The 18,394-nt window shown below is 45.3% G+C and overlaps 1 protein-coding gene across 4 annotated transcripts; it reads right to left on the bottom strand.

Moving 5' to 3' along the window:
- Positions 1-1,121: 1,121 nt before the first annotated feature.
- LOC109138299 (E3 ubiquitin-protein ligase TRIM21) lies at positions 1,122-10,807 on the bottom strand. 4 transcript variants are annotated; one of them, XM_027284800.1, is made up of 5 exons: positions 10,713-10,807; positions 10,360-10,410; positions 9,475-9,533; positions 5,953-6,722; positions 1,122-2,374 (listed from the first exon to the last, which is right to left on the bottom strand). In XM_027284800.1, the coding sequence occupies exons 3-5, from the start codon at positions 9,522-9,524 to the stop codon at positions 1,551-1,553; spliced, it is 1,644 nt and encodes a 547-aa protein (XP_027140601.1). In that variant the 5' UTR covers positions 9,525-9,533; positions 10,360-10,410; positions 10,713-10,807; the 3' UTR covers positions 1,122-1,550. The 4 variants fall into 4 exon arrangements, with proteins under 4 accessions (XP_027140601.1, XP_027140600.1, XP_027140602.1 ...); XM_027284799.1 differs by lacking the exon at positions 9,475-9,533 and having other exon boundaries at positions 5,953-6,781; positions 10,713-10,806; XM_027284801.1 differs by lacking the exons at positions 9,475-9,533; positions 10,360-10,410 and having other exon boundaries at positions 5,953-6,781; positions 10,713-10,783.
- Between the last annotated feature and the right edge of the window lie 7,587 nt (positions 10,808-18,394).

Here is an 18,394-nt window from a genome sequence, read left to right as displayed (position 1 = left end):
TGTGTGTGTTGTGTTGTTGTCCACAGATGACATTTCACTTGACATTTGTCGTCATGGACGAGATTAAACAACCGAATGCCGCATGCTGCACTGATTTTATGGTTTGTGGTTGATTCAGTCCTCTGTGACGTCCCCACAGACTGTCTAAAACCTGGACGTAGTCTCCGTGACGTCCCCGCAGACTGTCTAAAACCTGGACGTAGTCTCCGTGACGTCCCCGCAGACTGTCTAAAACCTGGACGTAGTCTCCGTGACGTCCCCGCAGACTGTCTAAAACCTGGACGTAGTCTCCGTGACGTCCCCGCAGACTGTCTAAAACCTGGACGTAGTCTCCGTGACGTCCCCGCAGACTGTCTAAAACCTGGACGTAGTCTCCGTGACGTCCCCGCAGACTGTCTAAAACCTGGACGTAGTCTCCGTGACGTCCCCGCAGACTGTCTAAAACCTGGACGTAGTCTCCGTGACGTCCCCGCAGACTGTCTAAAACCTGGACGTAGTCTCCGTGACGTCCCCGCAGACTGTCTAAAACCTGGACGTAGTCTCCGTGACGTCCCCGCAGACCATCTAAAACCTGGACGTAGTCTCCGTGACGTCCCCGCAGACTGTCTAAAACCTGGACGTAGTCTCCATGACGTTCTCCGCAGGTTTCTGAAGAGCTGTTGTGAGCTTGGCTTCACTTCACAGACACAGAGGTTGATGCTTGTGCTATACATAGTAAAAAATATTGAATTGTTCTCGTCTCCTTTGATTAATGACATTTGTTTCCTCAATAAAAAGGTTCAAACAAAGTTCACATGGTCTTTACCCTGATCAATAATATTTTGAATGTTTAACCAACCAACAGGAAAACCAAAAATTTCCACTTCTACCAAAAACAAAGAATTCATGACAAAGTAATAAATGACTTCTGCTCTGAGACTGACTTTTTACAATTAAGCTTTGAGTCCATTGAATGTGTTTTTATGTGAAGAAGATAACGCTACATTATCTTACACGACCAACTATCTCACATGTGATGAGGTATCGGAGCTCGCCAGGTGTTTTTTAATCACATGATATGGTCATTAGAAACAGGATGTTAAAGAAAAACTAAAACAAGAATAAAAATGGGCAGAATAAAATGTATTTATTTATTTATTCAACAGGAAAAAACTGAAAATCAAATGACTTTTATCTTATTCATAAAAAGGTCACTGTCAGTAATTTGTGGCAGTGTGCAACAATTCTTATATATACAATGATCAGACAATAAAAAGGTTGAATTTGGCACCCAGACATTTAAGGAAATGTTTCTTCCTTCTGATTCATTGTTTTCTGATGATTGAACAGTTGTTAGAATAAATCAGAGCACATTAGATAATATCAATCAGTGCAGTAAAGTTGCTGTGTTGTAGTAGTAAGTAGCAATGTGACACATCAGAGAAAAACATTGAGAGAAAAAAAGGTCAGAATCAGAAAAAACATCAATGTGTTCACCGTACATCACCAATAAATCTACATTTGTTACATGACATGATTTGAATCTTTCTGTAGAAAATCAAATGGTTGTTCTACTCAGTGTGATTGACAGGAGAGATGATCAGAGGGGCAGAGTTTTTACCTCCATCATTATTACATGGACTAAAGTATGGGTAGAGTTTCTCAGTGAAGCAGCAGCCAGTAAAGGAGTAGATAAGAGCTGCAGCATCAACGTCATAAAAGGAGACCAGACCCTCCTCATAATCCACAAACACCCCCACCTTCTCAGGCTGAGACTTCAGAGAGAGACGGACTGAAGGACCAGCAGCAGCTTGGTACTCATTTTCATTCCTCAAACATATCATCCAGTAACCATCCTGAGGACTCACTGTGATTTTTCCCTTTCTGTTGATCGACTCTCTGGCCACTCCTAAATCCCACTTAGTCTTCCCTTTAACCTGAACCTCATAATAAAATCTTCCTGAAGAGAAACTCTGCTTTGCTAAGACATTAGGACAAGGATCAAATCTCTCTGGATTGTCTGGGACATTCTTCTTTACATCACCAAGTTTAACTTGTTTCCCATCATCAGACAGGATGAGCCAGGGATTTGCTGTATCAGGATCGAGTGTCACATCCACTGCAAACAGCTGGACCCTCTTCAGCTCGACCTCAAGCAGCTTCTTCATCTGTTTACTGAGCGTCTCCTCCAGCTGATTCACAGCTCTCACCACAGTCCTCTCATATGAAGGTGGACGGACGCTGACTTCTGTCCAGTCCTTGGTGGGTGGAGCAGTGTTCAGGGACGGGAAGCTTTGGAGGAGGTGGAGGTGGTCTTGAGACTGTGAGAGCTGTGCTACCTCAGTGCTTCTCTTCTTCAGCTCAGAGATTTCCTGTTCCAGCTCTTTGATGAAGCCTAAAAAAAGAATGGGCAGAATAAGCTGTTTATTCAAAAAGAAAAAAACGCAGAAAATCAAATGGACTTTTATCTTATTCATTATTATCAGCTGTACTGCCTCACAAAGACAGACAGCAGGAAGTACAGAAACAGGGAAGCTGGGACAAACATTGAAGTTGTAAGGCTGTTAATCAAAGTTTGAAACAGTTGTAGAAGTTGTAAAACATCAACTTTATGACTGTATGAAATCAGATCCTGGACTCTGAACTTCAGACAATCCAAAGGCCGTCTTATCTAGGCTAGTTATCTTTTAGCAGGCCTGGTTTATCTGCTATGTTTTCTCTGTGACAGTTGGATTGAGCTTCTTCCTCATATATGTATGTGCTATAACAAACTTTAAGAAGCTTTGTAGTGCAGTGTACTCACCAGTGTTTGACAGAGATTCTGCTGTTTTGTTGAGAAGAACCTGATGGATTCAGTTGAACTTTTCTTCACAGACAAACAGAGAGACTTGTCTCGACTGCAGCTGCTGACACTCTGACAAACTTTCACTTTCATTTGAGGAAATGTGACGTTGAAGCTTCTCCTCTTTCAGTGTTGCTCCTCCTCTCAGTGCAGCTCTGTAAGTGAGCTTTGATTGGCTCATTAGGAAACACACTGACAAAGCTTTGGAACAACAAGAGCTTCAACTTTTTGTAAAAAATAAATAAAGATGTAAAATTCATAGTGAGTCAAAGAAAACAGGATTTCTAATGATCACTTTTATTTCCATGCATGATTTTGAACATCTTAAAGTGTCTGAGATAAAGAGTTTCTTTAACTCCTGCATTCATGTCATTTGTTTCAGTCTCAGACTGGTGATCCAGTTATTTATGAAGAGCGTGTGTCAGGCTGCACTTTGTTATTTAATCATTATTTTATGGGTCAACAATAGTTAACGTCACTAAATTATAATGCAACTTAAACATGATGATGCTGCGGAACCTGAATGTGAGCAGATTTTCTCTGTCCGGACCTCCTGAAATCAGAATTGACTCCCCCTGCTGTCGGCTATACGATGTCTTACATGTTACTCCTCAGCTTTTTTAAAATATTTTCTTATTTCTTTTTTATTTCCCCACAAATACCGTCATACATCGTGCAACACAGTTAAAATTCAGGAAGCTATGAAGAGGTTTTTATTCAAACTGGATCAGATTTTATTCACAATATATTTGCTGCTTTTCCCTCTGATGTCGTCCGGCTCCTCAGCTTCAACTCTCTGTGCTTTACAGAGTTTATGATGGACACATCTTTAGCCTAATGACATGCTAGTAGCTAACTGCTAATTAGCTGATGCTAACACCACTGACCATCAAATTCTTTTACAGAGACTGGAACATCAAACTGGCATCAAAGGAACCGCCCTAAGCTGGTTTAAGTCTTATTTCTTAGATCGATCTCAGTTTGTTCACGTCAATGATGAATCCTCCATGCATACCAAAGTTTGTCATGGAGTCCCACAAGGTTCTGTACTAGGACCACTTCTATTCAGTTCATATATGCTTCCTTTAGGGAACATTATTAGGAATCACTCTATCAATTTCCATTGTTATGCTGACGACACCCAATTATATTTATCGATCAAGCCTGATGCAACCAATCAGTTAACTAAACTCCAAGCATGCCTTAAGGATATAAAAAGTTGGATGACCTACAATTTTCTGATGTTAAATTCAGACAAACTGAAGTTCTTGTAATTGGACCCAAACACCTCAGAAACTCTCTTTCTAGAGACTTAGTTACTTTAGATGGGATCACCCTGGCCTCCAGCTCCACTGTAAAGAATCTTGGAGTTGTTTTTGATCAGGATTTGTCCTTTAACATCTACATTAAGGGTGGAGGAACGTGGAAATCTGAGGATGGAGCCTCTCTAGGTGACAGTTTAATCTCACAGAGCGAATGAATTGGATCTGAATCTGAATTATTCAGAGTTCAATGATACATTGAACTGCATAAATATGAATAAAAACCTTGAAAAATTGGGGTGATGTGAAGTGTATTTGCACAAACTTCATGCAAATCAATAATTTAGCTCCCTTTAATATGCAAACTGCCTCAATAAACATCTATTGATTCTGAAGCACCTTTCAGCAGAGTGATAAAAAGATCAACACCTCTCATCAAACCCAGGTGGACTGAACGAAATGCATGAAAGGTTTAGCACTGTGACAGAAGCTCTCTCACGAGGACTATCTAAAACCTGGACCTAGTCTCCGTGACGTCCCCGCAGACTGTCTAAAACCTGGACGTAGTCTCCATGACGTTCTCTGCAGGTTTCTGAAGAGCTGTTGTGAGCTTGGCTTCACTTCACAGACACAGAGGTTGATGCTTGTGCTATACATAGTAAAAAATATTGAATTGTTCTCGTCTCCTTTGATTAATGACATTTATTTCCTCAATAAAAAGGTTCAAACAAAGTTCACATGGTCTTTACCCTGATCAGTCAAGCAGAAATAATATTTCAAATGTTTGACCAACCAACAGGAAAACCAAAAATATCCACTTCTACATGATTCCACATGATATGGTCATTAGAAACAGGATATTAAAGAAAAACAAAAAAATGAATTGGGCAGAATAAGATGTTTATTCAAAAAGAAAAAAAGCAGAAAATCAAATGACTTTTATCTTATTCATAAAAAGGTCATTGTCAGTAATTTGTGTCACTGTGCACCGTACATCACCAATAAATCTACATTTGTTACATGAAATGATTTGAATCTTTCTGTAGAAAATCAAATGGTTGTTCTACTCAGTGTGATTGACAGGAGAGATGATCAGAGGGGCAGAGTTTTTACCTCCATCATTAAGACATGGACAAAAGTATGGGTAGAGTTTCTCAGTGAAGCAGCAGCCAGTAAAGGAGTAGATAAGAGCTGCAGCATCAACGTCATAAAAGGAGACCAGACCCTCCTCATAATCCACAAACACCCCCACCTTCTCAGGCTGAGACTTCAGAGAGAGACGGACTGAAGGACCAGCAAGAGCTTTGTACTCATTTTCATTCCTCAAACATATCATCCAGTAACCATTCTGAGGACTCACTGTGATTTTTCCCTTTCTGTTGATCGACTCTCTGGCCACTCCTGAAGTCCACTTAGTCTTCCCTTTAACCTGAACCTCATAATAAAATCTTCCTGAAGAGAAACTCTGCTTTGCTAAGACACAAGTACAAAGATCAAATCTCTCTGGATTGTCTGGGACATTCTTCTTTACATCACTATCATACACTTGTTTCCCATCATCAGACAGGATGAGTTTGGGATGTGCTGTATCAGGATCGAGTGTCACATCCACTGCAAACAGCTGGACCCTCTTCAGCTTCATCTGTTTACTGAGCGTCTCCTCCAGCTGATTCACAGCTCTCACCACAGTCCCCTCATATGAAGGTGGACGGACGCTGACTTCTGTCCAGTCCTTGGTGGGTGGAGCAGCGTTCAGGGACGGGAAGCTTTGGAGGAGGTGGAGGTGGTCTTGAGACTGTGAGAGCTGTGCTACCTCAGTGCTTCTCTTCTTCAGCTCAGAGATTTCCTGTTCCAGCTCTTTGATGAAGCCTTCAGCCTGTTCCTCTGTCTTTCTCTGCTTCTCTTTGATGGTGTCGATGAGCTCGGCCTGACTTCTCTCAACAGACTCCTTCAGAGCGGTGAAGACCTGAACACCATCTGCTATCTCTCTGTCTGCATCTTCCTTACTGAGCTTCACTGAGCGTTTCATCTCCTCAATCTTCAGTCGTCTCTTCTGGATCATCTGCTGAATTTCAGCCTCTGTCTTCTCCAGCTCAGTCTTCTTTCCTTCATATTCTTCTTTCAGAGGAACAACATCATGTGTCTTGTGGTCTAAAACAGTGCAGAGCATGCAGACACACATCTGGTCGGTCTTACAGAACAGCTCCAGCAGTTTATCGTGCTTCGTACACATCCTGCCTTCCAGGTTCTCCACAGGGTCGATCAGCTGATGTTTCTTCAGACCTGACATTGTCAGATGAGGCTCCAGGTGAGTCTCACAGTAGGAGACCAGACACACCAGGCAGGACTTCAGGGCCTTCAGTTTGGTTCCAGTGCAGACGTCACAGGGAACTTCTCCTGGTTTGGAAACTTGTTGCTCTGAGCTGCTGCTGCTGGCTTTCTGTTGAGCTGACTGTCTGAACTGAGCAGCCATCTCAGAGATGAAAGTATTGACCTGCAGCTCAGGTTTTGTGGAGAAAACCTTTTTACAGTTGGGACACTGACACGGGAAATTAATATTCCAGTGTTCAGTGATGCAGGTTTTACAGAAGTTGTGTCCACATGGTGTGCTGACTGGATCAGTGAACACATCCAGACAGATGGAGCACAGAAACTGATCTTCAGTCAGCAGACAGCTGGCAGCAGACATATCTACACTCTGAGGACAGAAAGTGTGAAAAGACAAAGTGTAATTACATGTCTTTGGATTATTTCATCAAATCACACCATGATTAGTAGAATATAAGTCATCCTGGATTCTGTTGTTATATTGAACCAACTGAGTTCCAAATTACTGAGAAAATGTTTGTTCAAGTCCAGCATGGACCAAAATATGGAAGGTGGACTGGTAGCTGGAGAGGTGCCAGTTCACCTCCTGGGCACTGCCGAGGTGCCCTTGAGCAAGGCACCGACCCCCCAACTGCTCGCAGGGCGCTCCTCAGGGGGGCTGCCCATCACTCCACCATCTCTCTCCACATTGCATGTCTATGAGCCCTTGTATGTGTGTTCGGGGTTAAAATGCATGTAAAATAAACTGAGTGAAAAAAGAATTTCCCCGTTGAGGGATTAATAAAGTCTCTGTTCAGTTCAGATGTACTAAAACAGCTCATTCTACAGTCAGTTCCTGGACTATGCTGTGAGTGAAGGACAGCTCAGAGGTCCAGTTCAGTGGTGGTATTTCTATATAACCCCTCCTGGAGCTGCCACCTTATCGCGGTGGAGGGGTTTGCGTGTTCCAATGATCCCAGGAGATATGTTGTCGGGGGCTTCATGCCCCTGGTAGGGTCACCCAAGGCAATCAGGTCCTAGGTGAGGGACCAGTCAAATTGCAGCTCAATCACCCCTGATGAATACAAATATCTATGGAGTCAGGTCTCCCTTGCCCGGATGCGGGTCACCGGGGCCCCCCCATGGAGCCAGGCCTGGGGGTGGGGCTCGCTGGCGAGCGCCTGGTGGCCGGGTCTACACCTATGGGGCCCGGCCGGGCACAGCCCGAAAGGGTGACATGGGCCCCCCTTCCCATGGACCCACCACCCATGGGAGGGGTCTCAGGGGGGTGTGCGTCTGTGCCTATGCACCGAATGGTAGCTCAGAGTACCCTCTTTTGAGGGAGTGCTGGAGAGCGCCCCCTCTGGGGACTCCCTCGTCCTCCTGGGGGATTTCAATGCTCACGTGGGCAGCGACAGTGAGACCTGGACGGGCGTGATTGAGAGGAACGGCCCCCCTGATCTGAACCCGAGCGGTGTTCTGTTAGTGGACTTCTGTGTTCGTCATGGACTGTCCATAACAAACACCATGTTCAAGCATAAGGGTGTCCACATGTGCACCTGGCACCAGGACGCCCTCGGCCGTAGTTCGATGATCGACTTTGTGGTCGTATCGTCGGACTTGTGGCCACATGTTTTGGACACTCGAGTGAATAGAGGGGCGGAGCTGTCAACTGATCACCACCTGGTGGTGAGTTGGCTCCGATGGTGGGGAAGGACAGCGGTCAGACCTGGCAGGCCCAAACGTTCTGTGTGGGTTTGCTGGGAACGTCTGCCTGAATCTCCTGTCAGACGGAGTTTCAACTCCCACCTTCGGGAGAGCTTCACTCACGTCCCGGGGGAGGCGGGGGACATTGAGTCCGAGTAGACCTTGTTCCGTTCCTCCATTGTCGAGGCAGCTGACCGGAGCTGTAGCCGTAAGGTGGTTGGTGCCTGACGCGGCGGCAGCCCCTGAACCCGCTGGTGGACACCGGCGGTGATGGATGCCGTCAAGCTGAAGAAGGAGGCCTAGAACCTTTTTGGCCTGTGGGAGTCCTGAAGCAGCTGACGGGTATGGACGTGCCAAGTGGAGTGCGGCCTCGGTGGTTGCGGAGGCAAAAACTCGGGCATGGGAGGAGTTCAGTGAGGCCATGGAGAACGACTTTCGAACGGCTTCGAGGAGGTTCTGGACCACCATCCGGCGGTTCAGGCGGGGGAAGCAGTGCACTGTCAACACTGTGTTCAGTGGGGACGGGGTGCTGCTGACCTCCACTGGGGACGTCTTGGGTCGGTGGAGGGAATACTTCGAAGACCTCCTCAATCCCACCAGCACGTCTTCCTTTGAGGAGGCAGAGTCTGGGGACCCCGTGGCGGTCTCACCCATCTCTGGGGCTGAGGTCGCTGAGGTAGTCAAAAAGCTCCTCGGTGGCAAGGCCCCGGGGGTGGATGAGGTCTGCCCGGAGTTCTTAAAGGCCCTGGATGTTGTGGGGCTCACGTGGACATCGGGGACAGTGCCCCTGGACTGGCAGATCGGGTGGTTCCCCTTTTCAAAAAGGGGTACCGGAGGGTGTGCTCCAACTATAGGGGGATCACACCCCTCAGCCTCCCCGGGAAGGTCTTTTCGGGGGTCCTGGAGAGGAGGGCCCGCAAGATTGTCGAACCTCAGATCCAGGAGGAGCAATGTGGTTTTCGTCCTGGTCGTGGAACTGTGGACCAGCTCTATACCCTTAGCGCGGTCCTGGAGGGTGCATGGGAGTTTGCCCAACCAGTCTACATGTGTTTTGTGGATCTGGAGAAGGCGTTCGACCATGTCCCTCGGGGAGTCCTGTGGGGGGTGCTCCGGGAGTATGGGGTTCCGGACCCATTAATACGGGCTATCCGGTCCCTGTACTCTCTGTGCCAGAGCTTGGTCCGCATTGCCGGAAGTAAGTCGGACCTGTTTCCCGTGGGAGTTGGACTCCGCCAAGGCTGCCCTTTGTCACCGGTTCTGTTCATAACCTTTATGGACAGAATTTCTAGGCGCAGCCAGGGCGTTGAGGGGCTGCGGTTCGGTGGCCTCAGGATTGGGTCGCTGCTTTTTGCGGACGATCTAGTCCTGTTGTGACAGATGGAGCACAGAAACTGATCTTCAGTCAGCAGACAGCTGGCAGCAGACATATCTACACTCTGAGGACAGAAAGTGTGAAAAGACAAAGTGTAATTACATGTCTTTGGATTATTTCATCAAATCACACCATGATTAGTAGAATATAAGTCATCCTGGATTCTGTTGTTATATTGAACCAACTGAGTTCCAAATTACTGAGAAAATGTTTGTTCAAGTCCAGCATGGACCAAAATATGGAAGGTGGACTGGTAGCTGGAGAGGTGCCAGTTCACCTCCTGGGCACTGCCCGAGGGTCCTTGAGCAAGGCACCGACCCCCCAACTGCTCGCAGGGCGCTCCTCAGGGGGGCTGCCCATCACTCCACCATCTCTCTCCACATTGCATGTCTATGAGCCCTTGTATGTGTGTTCGGGGTTAAAATGCATGTAAAATAAACTGAGTGAAAAAAGAATTTCCCCGTTGAGGGATTAATAAAGTCTCTGTTCAGTTCAGATGTACTAAAACAGCTCATTCTACAGTCAGTTCCTGGACTATGCTGTGAGTGAAGGACAGCTCAGAGGTCCAGTTCAGTGGTGGTATTTCTATAGAACTTCCTGTCTGAGTGGAGCTGAGGTTTTGAGTTCATACTGGAAACAGGTTGGTGAATCAGCTTAAGCTAAAGCTGGCTGTGACTGCATTGTGTCTAACCTTAACTAGCCGGAGTTCAGTCACTGTTTGGTTTTTACCTGGAAATGTACATTTGTTGTTTTTCATCAAAAGTGACACATTTCTATGACATGTTCATTTTTACATGGTCCAACATGTTTTAAAGAAGTTTTTGCTTTGAACTGAATTATGAGCAAATATTCAGTCAGTGTGTTTTGTCTTTGTAGTGCAGTGTACTCACCAGTGATTGACAGAGATTCTGCTGTTTGTGGAGAAATCCAGTTGAATGTTTCTTTCCAGAGAAACAGAGAGAGACTTGTAATAGCAGTTCTTGAAACACAGTAAATATTATCAGCTGTACTACCTCACAAAGACAGACAGCAGGAAGTACAGAAACAGAAAAAACGTCAGCTCAAACTTTAAGAAATCAGATCCTGGACTCTGAGAAACTACAGGGAGTGTGAGCCAGGCTGGTTAGCCGGTTTAGCAGGTTCATCTGCTATGTTTCCTTGGTGACGGTTGGATTTAGTTTCTTCCTCATATATGTATGTGCTATAACAAACTTTAAGAAGCTTTGTAGTGCAGTGTACTCACCAGTGTTTGACAGAGATTCTGCTGTTTTGTTGAGAAGAACCTGATGGATTCAGTTGAACTTGTCTCGACTGCAGCTGCTGACACTCTGACAAACTTTAAGTTTCATTGGAAGAAGTGTGACGTCTTTCAGAGTTGCTCCTCCTCCCACTGTAACTCTGCAGGTGAGGTTTGATTTCCTCATTAAGAAATAAAAATGCATTTCTCACTGATCACTTTACAGGGAAAAATCCAGAAAACCTGAGATGAAAAAGTTTTTTGTGATTTTAAGGTTTCAAAAGAAGTACAGTAAAATACTTCTTTCAAAGAATCTCCTCACGTAGAGACAGTGGCAGACCTTAATTACTTTCCACCACTGTAAAATTCATAGTGAGTCAAAGAAAACAGGATTTCTAATGATCACTTTTATTTCCATGCATGATTTTGAACATCTTAAAGTGTCTGAGATGAAGAGTTTCTTTAACTCCTGCATTCATGTCATTTGTTTCAGTCTCAGACTGGTGATCCAGTTATTTATGAAGAGCGTGTGTCAGGCTGCACTTTGTTATTTAATCATTATTTTATGGGTCAACAATAGTTAACGTCACTAAATTATAATGCAACTTAAACATGATGATGCTGCGGAACCTGAATGTGAGCAGATTTTCTCTATTTTCTTATTAGTTTTTTATTTCCCCACAAATCATACATCGTGCAACCCAGTTTAAATGCAGGAAGCTATGAAGATGTGAAAATATAGATAACGCCTAAGCCTCGTCACGTTACATCTTGAAAAACACTGAGATGCTGGAGAGGAAGAGCCGAGACGGACCTCCATTTCCCTCAAAATGCACCTTCACTCTCATCTTCATGCAGAGCATTGTGTAAAGATGTTCACGTTGGTAATGAACACTGTGATGTTCTCTCTTAGCAAAGAGCTAACCAGCCTGGATCAATAATATTGTGTTTTCAAGTCATTACAAAATGATGAAGCGTACGTCGTCAGCAGCACACAAGACATCGACATCAGAGAAATACAGCCCACTTCCCTCGAGGCTGTACTAATTAGCTCTTATTAAATGTGAAGTATTTGGCTTCATTAGCGCCGAGATTCCAACTGGCTCACTTCAGAATGTCACCTTCATTGCTGCGTGATAACAGCTTCTTGTTATGATGCTTGGGGCCTTTTCATCACTTACCCAAACAGCTCGCGTGAGATTCCCCGGGTGTGGTTTGGATCCTCGGAGCATTGTGAGCTCCTTTCAAAGGTTGCAGATACAGACGTTACAACTTGATAATCCTTAACCTTTATTCTGAAAGTGACAGCCTTCCTTCCTGTTCCTCTTCAGCTGAGTGCTGGTCGTTCCCTCAGGGCAGGTTTACTCGCTGTCGATCCTTCGTCTCATGTACGCAGTGTAGTGGATCCTGTCCTGAACTGACGATACAGTTTCTTTTTCAGCATTCTACGTTTCTCCTCGCCTTTATGTTTCCACCTGAAGAGACAACATCCATCCATAAATATGTTTTCTGTGAAATGAGATGGCACACAGAATGGACACAGAAGTTCCCTAAACTCACTTTTAATCTCACTTTAAAGTCTAAACATTGCACTGCTGTGGACGGAGGTCCGGTAGTGGTGGTTGTTGACTCGAAGAGGCAGACTGAGTTGGAACCACACAGGTTTTGTTTTGTGATAAATGTCTGAGGACGAGTACGACCAATTCAAACAGTTATGCTTGTTATTATGTGTCTAAATTACAAAGAAGGTTATTGTGCATTTGGGTTTCCAGCAACTGGTCCAGAATTCAAACACAAACCAAAGTGTTGGGTTTTATTTACGGAGCTATTTTGGTTCAGTCATAAAATTCAGACCTCGGACACGTGACGTGAATCACACTGATTATCTCGTTATCGTGGCTCCTGTCAGTGATATAAGCAGCAAGAGAACAGTTTGTGTCGGGATTTCAGTGACTTTGATAAAATACCAAACCGACTGGGTCAGAACATCTCCAGAACTGCAGCTCTTGTGGGGTGTTCCCGTCTGCAGCGACAGGGTCATGGACAGACGAGGTTTGAAGCAGGTGGGCCGTGTGGTCCGATCCACCAGGCGAGCTGCTGTAGCTCAAACTGACTGAAGTGAAGTTCATGCTGGTTCTGATAGAAAGCTGTCAGTCCGTCACAGTTTGTAGCTGCAGACCAGTCACGGTGTCGTTGACTCTGCAGCAACAATGTGAGCATCAGAACTGGACCACAGAGCGACTGGAAGAAGGTGGTCTAGTCTGATGGATCATGTTTGATCTCACTCTGAGACTGGAGACAACAAATCACAAAACTACCTGTTAAATCTGTTTGTGCTGACAAAGACGTACACACCCCCCAACAACAACACACTGAACTTCTGAGAGCCACATCTGGCTTCATCTGAATCAACCTTTGCACATCTGTCAGGCATTTGATGCTTGATCCTGTATCTTCACGTCACCATGGTGATGTGAAGAGGATCAGATGAGACTCATAGATCCAGAGATGGTGAGAAGGTGCTGGAAAACATTTCAGTCACAGTCCACACGACAGCTGACTTGACACATCCATTCAATTTAATTTCACAAAATGAAAACAGAAAGTGCAGCTGAAGCTTGAAAACGACATGAAAAGAACAATGAGGGCTTAAAGAAGGAACATTAAAACCAATGCGGGACTGACTTTTAGTCGTTGGTGAGAGCTTGGTGAAATAAAAGACTGAAGGACAGAAGCCGTCAATGAACTGGACTGGTCAGAACACAAAGACATCCTGTACCAGAAGGGTCAAAGTCGTCTCCACTTCCTGTGGAGACTGAGGTGTTTTGGAGTCTGCAGGAGGTCCAGCTCCGTCCTGGACTGCCGCCTTAGACTCCTCAGAGTCTGAAGTGGTGGAGAGGAGGATGTTAGCAAAGTTCATGAACACCTCCTCTCACCTCCTGCAGGAGACTGTGGAGGCCTTAAAGAGCTCCTTCATCAACAGACTGCTACTCCCACCATGTAAGAAGATCTACCACAGCTCCTTCATCCAGCAGCTGTCAGACTTTATAACATGAGTCATTTCTTATCAACCTTGGATAATTGGTATGTATGTACTGCTGCTCCTCCCAGACAAACCTACTATACACCACGACATCAACATCAACACTGACTCCCTGTGTCTCGCCCCCACCAGGGTGGTGTTAAACTTAGGGTCATGCCGCTTTGCACTTTACAACATCACAAAAATCAGGCTTTACCTAACTCAACATGCTACTCAACTCTCCAGACTAGATTACTGTAACATCGTCCTGATGGACCTCACACAGTGAAACTCTTCAGATGATCCAGAACGTGGCGGCTCGCCTGCTCCTCGATCATGGAGCTCCTCAGTCGACCTGCAGCAGCCACGTTAAACTCAGATCTCTTAACCCTGACGACAAAGCAGTCTCTGGTTCCTGATCGTCCTCATACAGACAGATGTTACCTCCTCCTGGTTCTGCCACCTGTCCTCTCAGGACAGTCCAAACTTTTCTGTCTGTTGTCCCCGTTGGTGGAACGTCCTACCAGTTCCTACAGATCAGGGGCGTCCCTCTCTACCTTCACAGACCTCCTGAAGACCTCCAGCTCTGCAGAGAGGACCTCCTCTACAACACTACCAACAGCTGGACATGACACATCTGTCCTCTAAAACTGGACATGACACATCTGTCCCCCTACGGCTGGACATGACACATCTGTCCTCTAAAACTGGACATGACACATCTGTCCCCCTACGGCTGGACATGACACATCTGTCCCTTTAAGAACTGTCACAGCACTGACTGCTGCACTGACACTTTCTTATCTCACTGTAGCTTCATTGTTTCTCGTCCTCTGTGGGTCACTTTAGATAAAAGCGTCTGCTAAATGACTAAATGTAAATGTGCACGAGCTGCTATGAAAAGTGAATTTCCACACTGTGGGATCATTAAAGTTTTTATCTCACATTAAAACTATTATTTTTACTTTAGGTGAAGTCAAACAAACAGAAATGTGGAGCTGACATACGGTTTCACATCATCAGAGCTCACGTGCAGCGTATCCATCAAACAGATGCTCCTCGTTCCATATGCATGAATACACTTAGGCACAAACAACAGGAGGAGACGTGCCGACAGGCTGATTATGTACGCACTGATTTACAGACGTCACAGTGTATGTCTGCGTCCGTCACTGAAGAACAGATGGGATTCACGAGAGCCTCATGCAAGTCAAGGAGCTCTTATTAGAAACCAAAAGAGATTAATTAGACAATATCCTCCATGTGTGTTCCCTCCTAATGTATCAATAACTAGACATTGATTGGTGGGTTAATCATATGTTACATATGTTTTGTGGTAATTAATTTAAGCAGACTCACTCAGAATGACTTCGGTGTCCACTTCTGGGCCTCAAACCTTCTGTTGGGACCTCTCGAGCGTTGGCAGGGATCCTCGTCAGAGTTTTCTTGGCTTCCACCTCGTCTCTGAACAAACCTTCAATCTGCTGAGTGTGTCCCAAGACACTTCTCACCCTGACTACAAACGAGTGCTTCTGTGCAGGTGTTTTCAGTAATCAGTCATAAATGTGTCTGGATATCAGCTGCTGAAAGCCTCTCACACATCCCCTCTCCTGTATATCGCAGCCTCGACGCTGCCTCGGTGTGCAGGTACCGATAAGATTCCTGGAGTCATTAAAAACTCGTCTGAACGTGACGTACGCAGAGACGCAGCGACTGAAACCAACTGAGGGGTGATGACGAGGAATGCAGTCCAACAGCAGGCACCTCGATCTGAGGGAGTCTTGAACAAAGTTTGATGTTATAAATCTTTGATGAGCAGGTCTTCATTCAGCAGTTCACCTTTTACTTTACATTTAATATTTTATATCACTACATTACTAATTTATAACTACAAACACAACAACACAGATCTCAGGTTATAAGTCTTTACAGACCGATGAAAATCATGTTTTTCATGATGTTCATGTGGCTCCAGGACATAACGGCACTAAAGTAAGTTTGAAATTGCATTTCTGAGTATTTCTGCCTTCAACCTGCTGTGAACCAACAGCAGACAGAGTGTAGTGCAGAAGAGATGAACACGTATGTGCAGCAGCTGGCTGTAACGCTGAGAAAGACATTAGCCTTCATTACATACCAAAAAACATTTGAGAGCAGTGGATCGGCTTTCCTGGTCACAGATAATGTGACCCCACCCAGGTTACAAAGGGGGGCGTAGAGGAGAACTGGATCAGCCCTAGACACCGAACATCTGAGTGTGGACACGAGTTTTGAAGAAGAGCGGGAGACGTGCGTTCAGTTCAAGGAATATTTATTTACAACAGAAATCTAGATTGGCAACAGAGCTGAAAAACAAGAGGAGACATTTTATTTCACAATACTAAAATAATTCAAACTACTAATATATAAAGAGCAAATGGCTTAACATGAAATACAAGACAGGATAAAATGGCTGCTGTTAGGGGGATTTTAAAGAAAAACCTTTGAATACGGAGGATCGGATTCAAAGTATCAAAGTTTAAGTTGGATTTATTTTTCAGCACACAGAGAGGGTCACAGAGAAAAGGCTCCTGAGGAGCTCTAACTGTTGGTTCTTATACAGTTTTCTAAAAATGGGCTGACTCCACCACTGCTAATTGTTAACAGACACTTTGCATATATAGCATCTAATCAGTAGCCAGCATGTCCCCAGTCTAAATGTCACTGTGAGACTTCCCTCTATTTATACGTTAACCTGAACGTGACCTCACCCTGCCAGCCTCAGTATAACATTAATGAAGGAAAGTGTCCTCGAGACATGAAACAAACAGGAACACACACACATCGTATGATTTACAGGCAGGAGATTCCTCCTGAACACTGCTCTGCATGTCCAGGAGGTTTCCTGCTCCAACACACCTGATCCAAATGAGTGGCTCGTTATCAGGCCACTGCAGAGCCTGATGAGAGGCTGATCATTGAATTCACACCTACCACACTGCATGCAAGGAAGGGTGCATATCCCACGACTAGTCCCGCAGGTCGTCCCTCTGACGTTTAAAACAGGGCTGAGTGTTTTCCTGAAGAGATGATCATATATTAGTGACATGTCAACAGTTTAATGAAACTCTTCTCTTACCTCTTCAGCAGGACCACAGAGCCCAACCTGGATCAGCTCAGGACAGTCACACCACACCCAGATACACACCAGGCCTCAGACAAACACACTGATTACCTCACCTGTCCCTGTGAAGGCGGAGCTACCTCTGACACCACCTGACGGGGCGGAGCTCTGAATGTGGATGCCCTCACAGACACAGCGATCCAGATGATGAACATGATGATGAAAGTTTGATGTTGTCGTCTGTCTCCTCCTAACGATGCCTCCTATGTCCTCTCCTCCATTTGTTTCAGTTATCATCTCCTCTGTTCTTCCTCTTCCCTTTTCTCCTCCTTGCATCCCTCACTCCTGATTTTCTCTCCTTTTGTCCTTTTTTGTCTCCTAACCTAACATGCATCCTCCTTTCCTCTCCCTCTTTCCTTTCTCCTTTCTCTTGTCACTCATTATTTCACTCACGTATTTCCTTTCCCTTTGTCTTCTTTCTTCACCTCTTTCTGTCATGTCCTTATTTCCTCTCCTCTGTTTCCTCCTTTCTTCTTCTAACCTGTTTCCTTTCCTCTGCTCTTTCCTTCTCTCCCTTCCTCTTTCTCATTATCCTCACGTCTCCTCCCTCATTTCCTTTTCTGTCCTCTTTCTGTCCTTGTATCCTTTTTTGTCTCCTATCCTAACATCGTCCTGTCTTCTCTTCTCTCCTCCTTCATTCCTCGTCTCCTTCGTCTTTTCTCTTTCTTCCTCTCCTAACCTAACATGCCTCCTGTGTCCTCTCCTCCCTCCTGGTGAGTTTTGGATGAAGCGACCCGTTCTGTATCAGCTGTTTGGGCACAGCGCTGCCTCCCAGCTCAGCTCGGATTTAACAGCCAAACCTCGCGAGCAGCTCAAATCCTCCCCTGCAGTTATTTATCGTCATTCATGTGGGATTATAAGACAGCTACACGTCTGTCTGTCTCTGTCTGTCTGTCTGTCTGTCTGTCTGTCTGTCTGTCTGTCTGTCTCTGGTCTTCACTTCAAACCACTTCATGTTGGAGTTTCTGAGAGTTTCTGGCTTGCAGCAGAGTAGATGTTGGATTCTGAGCTGCAGCGATGAAAAGTAACTAGTTTAGTCATTTATTCAAGTATTTCTATTTTGTGTTACTTTAGTGGAAGTAACAGAAGTTTCCGAAATGAGACCCAGCAGAGGCTTCAGATCATACCCACCCAACATTTCACAGCATGATCACGCACTTGGTGACGGTGTCAAGGAAAAACTTCCCAAAGAAGGCGACAGGGTGAGCAAGGCTCCAACAGACTGCTGAAGAAGTTCATGCTGGCTCTGACAGAAAGCTGTCAGTCCAGTCATCGGTTTGTCAGGGTCCATGCTGACTTGTCAGTGTGACGGGTTGAAGAAACAAATACAGACTAACATACAAACACGGAGCGCTGCTCTTTATTCAGGTCGCTTCGTTTGAGTCGTGTCTCTGACGACCTTTTTAATTGACACTTTGACCTTTACGTGTCAGCTTCCTGTCCATCCTGTCATTAGTGAGGAAACGTGGAGGGGCCGTCACGCCGTCCCAGGAGCTTTTCACG

Source organism: Larimichthys crocea, chromosome XII (genome assembly GCF_000972845.2).
Source record: "Larimichthys crocea isolate SSNF chromosome XII, L_crocea_2.0, whole genome shotgun sequence".
Classification (NCBI taxonomy): domain Eukaryota; kingdom Metazoa; phylum Chordata; class Actinopteri; family Sciaenidae; genus Larimichthys; species Larimichthys crocea.
The sequence above is the reverse complement of the archived record's forward strand: the minus strand, read 5'-3'. Positions and strand labels throughout refer to the sequence as shown.

Excerpts from the sequence above, each read along its gene's own strand:
- LOC109138299 (XM_027284800.1), bottom strand. The coding sequence starts at position 9,524 with ATGTCTGCTGCCAGCTGTCTGCTGACTGAAGATCAGTTTCTGTGCTCC. Across the intron at positions 6,723-9,474 it reads GATCAGTTTCTGTGCTCCAT|CTGTCTGGATGTGTTCACTG; the intron begins CTGTCACAACAG and ends TCTGTGCTCCAT. Across the intron at positions 2,375-5,952 it reads GACAGAGGAACAGGCTGAAG|GCTTCATCAAAGAGCTGGAA; the intron begins GCTTCATCAAAG and ends TTCTTTTTTTAG.